Here is a 4,831-nt window from a genome sequence, read left to right as displayed (position 1 = left end):
TCGGGGAGCTTTGCCCTTCCTATGATCCCGAACGGGAGGCTCATCGGATGAAGATCCTTGCTCCTCGTGAGCGGGCGCGATTTCTGGGGGAGTACGGAAGAGTGCCTGAGGGAACCCTCCTGTTGAAACATATTCCGGGCGGTCTGCTTGCGCCGCCCCTGTGCTCTCTCCTTTTGCTGCGCCACTGTCTTAGCTGCCCTCGCCTCGACTATAGCGTCAAACTCTTCTTGTGAGAGTGCCACGGTATGTAGTCTTCCAGCCTCGTCCATTGCCTCTGCTCGGATGCAGGTGCGTTCCCACAGACGCCGCCAAATTGATCCTGTCCGAACCAGGAGTCAACGGACGCTGGGGATGTGGCGCTCCCTGCTAGATCCTCGAGTGCTCCGGCGAACCTGCAACAAAACCGAGCCGGGAGGGGGTGTCCCGGCGACGGCCCTCCGACGCTCAAGTCAGACGAAGGAATAAGAAAGTGGCTTAGAAAATGTCGACTTGCGTACCTCTGGTTGAAGAAATGGAGGCCTTATATAGACCTCTCGAAGGAGCCTGGGCACACCAATCGAAGCGATCACCTGCTTTCGACCATGCCTAGGTGAGGGCCTGTCAGAAGGGCATCCATAAGACCATACTGCTACTGTATCAACCTGTCTGTGACGTGATGTTGGGGCCTTTAATAGTGTCATCTTGCGTACAGTCTAATCATCATGCCTTTGCTGACATATCATATCCCGAGCCGATCGAATAGGCCGCTCGGCTAACCACTGTTCCCTCGCCACGATTCCGGCCGAGCGGACACCTCCGCTCGGTCACTCTGTCCTCGGCCGAGCGGACACCTCCGCTCGGCCACTCGGCTCTGGCTCTCCTGCTTTGGCGTCGGAAACCCAAACCTTTGGCTGGGTACTCTCTGGTTCCCCACAGACGGGACCCCATCTGTGGGTCCTCCATTCTTACCGCCGGATCACCCTATTAATTCAATAATAAACTAGACTGGTTAAACCAACAAATGATTTAAACCTACTTTAAGTATCATTGAATCAAATTGGTCTGCCTAAATCAATTAATAATTTAAATCAGACCTGGGTTTGATTGATCAAGTTGGTAGGATTCTATTATTGATAAATTGAACCATAATTTAATTAAATATATATTTATTAATTAATAATACATTCATATATATATTTAATTAATTAATAAAAATATTTAATTAAATATACTTACTGTTCGTGAAAGAAAAAACATATGTGCATGTCTTTTTTTTCTTACACGTTTTATATATATATATATATATATATATATATATATATATTTAATCGATTCAATTTGTAATTGAATCGATTCAACAAAATTACATGTCGCACTGTGCTTCGTCAAATTCAAGCACTGTTCATTTCATTTTCATTCGATCTTTAATCGATTCAGATTTTGAAATGAATCGATTCAAATATCAAAAATATTATCGTGCATGATTTTTAATCGATTGACGAATCGATTCAATAAAGCACTGTACCGTCAATTGAATCGATTCAATTCCTTATTCAATCGATTCAAATATTTGAATCGATTGAACAATCGATTCAAACAAAAAATACACACTGTTAGCGATTTTTGAATCGATTAAAACGAAATTTCAATCGATTCAATTCACTGTTCATTTTCTTCTTCGCAACAAAAGAAGGAAAAAACACAAGTTTTTCGGCATCGTTTTTCACGCTTTCAAAACTATACATGCTCTGATACCAATGTTGGTAGTTTTGAGAGCATGAAAACTAAAACAATACAAAGATAAAATAAAACGATGCGGTAATTACAAACACTCACATTGATCTCCTTAAGAACTGCAATCAAAGATGCCGGTTGATGAAGTCACCGATGAACCACCGGAGACGTCGCTGCTGCTGTCGCCGAGAAGATCACCACGCGGAACCTTCTCGGACTCTTCCACAAACCAAATCCCAGCCGAATGCTCTCCCTTTGCTCTCACACGATCTCTCGATGCTCCCTTATCACCTCGCTAAAAAACTCTGCTCCTCTCGATCTGCACTTAGACGCTTCTTATAAGAAGACTAAGGAAGACGAAGGAGAAAGGACGTCCCTTCGTCTCCTTGGCGTTTCCAGCAAACTGCCGTTTGCAGCAGCGAAAGGGACGAACCCTTTCATCTGGCAAGTATAACGCCCAACACGGAACACGAAGAACGTAATCACCTTTACTGTAAGCTTGCAATCGGTCATCATCAATAAAAAAAAAAAAATGATATATTCAAGAAAAAAATTAAAAAACAACTTAAAGACAAATACATAGAATGATGAACCTTAAAAATAATAATAATAAAAATAATAATAAAAATAATAATAGATCATGATTTTATGTTTTATTCTTGAGTTTTTTATTACTCCCACCAACACGTGGGAGATGCTTCGACTGCGTGGGCACTCGAACGCAGCGATTCACCGTCTGATCATATCTCTATCACATCGCAGCAGCAGCCGCCTCGTCATCGGTCCGGCTGTGGCTGTGGCTGTGGCTGTGGACGCCGTGGCCCGTGGGACACCCACTCGCGGCCATCTCTTGTGGATAGGACATCAAGTCATCAACGTAATCGGAAAGTCCCCTGCAAACGCCAAAACGGCAGGCCACCCCTCCCTTTCAATGTCCCTGCTTAATGGAACCTAGCTCATTAATTGGCACACCTCTCTTCCTTTCCATTTTCTCCTGTCAGCCGTCATTAGTTAACTTCCACAGATCTACCTCATCGAATTCCACCTTTTAGCTTCGAGACAGCGATTTCTGCACTTCAATTTCGTTAATAATTTATTGCATATTCCGTCTTTGATCTGATTACGCCGCCATTAGTGTTCGAGAATTAAACAGTCCCCGGCACCACTCACTTCAATCGGACGATGGCTGCTCCGACCAACACTGGAGCTGCCCAAGGCGTCTTCTTGCTCATCTGCTTCCATTTCTTCGCATGCCGATTTAGCTGCGCGCAGCAGCTGCCCGGCACGTGGGAGGTGGTGCTGGAGAACGCCGGCATCGCCTCCATGCACACCGCCGTGACCCGGTTCGGCAACGTCGTCCTCCTCGACCGCACTGACATCGGCCCCTCCCGCCTCCTACTCCCTTGCGGCCGCTGCCGCGTCGACTCCACCGACACGTTCCTCCCCGCCGGAGGCCAGGACTGCTCTGCTCACTCCGCCCTCTTTGACCCCTCCACCCGCCGCCTCCGCCCACTCTCCATCCTCACCGACACCTGGTGCTCCTCCGGCCAGTTTCTCCCCAACGGCACTCTCCTCCAGTCAGGCGGCGACCTCGACGGCCTCCGCAAGCTCCGCGCCTTCTCCCCCTGCTCCTTCGACGACGGCCAATGCGACTGGATGGAAATCGAATCGCCACGCCTCGCCGACGGTAGGTGGTATGCCACCAACCAGATACTTCCCGACGGCTCCGTGGTCATCATTGGCGGCCGCGCAGCTCCTTCCATGGAGTTCTACCCTCCTTCCCGAGCCTTGCGCCCCTTCCCCTTTCTCGACGCCACCAGGGATGCCCAGATGGACAACCTCTACCCCTTCGTCCACCTCCTTCCCGATGGCCGCCTCTTCGTTTTCGCCAACGTCCGCTCCATCCTCTACGACGTAGACACCGGCGACGTGGTCCGCGAGTATCCGGTACTCGACGGAGGGCCAAGGAACTACCCATCCGGCGGCTCTTCTGTCATGCTGCCCCTCGAAGCTACTGGCGGCTACGCGAGGGCAGAGGTGGTGGTATGCGGTGGCGCTCAGTACGAGACGTTCCTCCACCGGCAGACCGACGCGCCAGCCTCCACCACGTGCGGCCGGATCGCGGCCACCGACCCTGACGCCGCCTGGGCCCTGGAGGAGATGCCGTTCCCGAGGGTCATGGGGGACATGGTGATGCTGCCCAACGGGGAAGTCCTCATCATCAATGGCGCGCAGGCCGGTTCGCAGGGCTACGAAATGGGCTCTAACCCCTGCCTGAATCCGGTCGTCTACCGGCCCGACCAACCCACCGGCACGCGGTTCATGGTGCTGACCCCAACCGAAATCCCTCGGATGTACCATTCCACGGCCAATCTCCTGGCCGACGGCCGCGTCCTAGTGGCGGGGAGCAACCCCCACTACTTCTACCGCTTTGAAGGGGCCTTCCCTACGGAGCTCCGGCTGGAAGCGTTCTCACCCGAGTACCTGGCGGCCGACAAGGACGGTCTACGGCCGTCTATCAAGTCGGCTCCGGAGAAGGCGTGGTACGGGGATGACTTCGAGGTGGTGGTGGAGACGGCGCTGCCTCTGGTGGGGCAGATGGAGATGAACCTGCTGAGCGCACCCTTTGCCACACATTCCTTCTCGCAAGGGCAGAGAATGGTAAGGCTGTCCGTGTCGTCGACGGTTGCAGTGGCAGAAGGCGGGGCGCCCTATAGATACAGAGTCGTGTGTAAGGCGCCACCGGATGGAAGGGTGGCGCCGCCAGGGTACTACATGGCTTTCGCCGTGAACCAGGGCGTGCCCAGCGTGGCTCGGTGGGTCCAGCTGTTACTTTAGAAGCGTGCTGAATAAAAAATTGAACAACTCAATAATTAGCTACTTAAAAAGACACCTCTGTTTAATATTTATTAAAAAAATATATATTTCATTTTAAATGCTTTCTTTAAAAAAATATTTTTAAAATGATATTAAAATTTTAAAAAATATACCTTTTATTTGTATTTAGTATCTTCCTTGTTGGCACATTCTTATTGTTATTCTTTCATAATCATTGCTAGCTTCACAAAAAAAAAAAAAAATTCATCAACTTGGGGCTCATTGGACACTTATTCGAACC

At 49.7% G+C, this 4,831-nt stretch overlaps 1 protein-coding gene across 1 annotated transcript; it reads left to right on the top strand.

Annotated features, from left to right (window-relative positions):
- The first annotated feature begins 2,547 nt into the window (after positions 1–2,547).
- LOC121980308 (aldehyde oxidase GLOX-like) lies at positions 2,548–4,601 on the top strand. Its single transcript, XM_042532296.1, has one exon. It carries the CDS (start codon positions 2,896–2,898, stop codon positions 4,549–4,551), a length of 1,656 nt encoding a protein of 551 aa, XP_042388230.1. The 5' UTR covers positions 2,548–2,895; the 3' UTR covers positions 4,552–4,601.
- The last annotated feature ends 230 nt before the right edge of the window (positions 4,602–4,831 follow it).

The sequence above is a fragment of the Zingiber officinale genome, chromosome 5A, assembly GCF_018446385.1.
Source record: "Zingiber officinale cultivar Zhangliang chromosome 5A, Zo_v1.1, whole genome shotgun sequence".
NCBI lineage: Eukaryota > Viridiplantae > Streptophyta > Magnoliopsida > Zingiberales > Zingiberaceae > Zingiber > Zingiber officinale.
The sequence above is the reverse complement of the archived record's forward strand: the minus strand, read 5'-3'. Positions and strand labels throughout refer to the sequence as shown.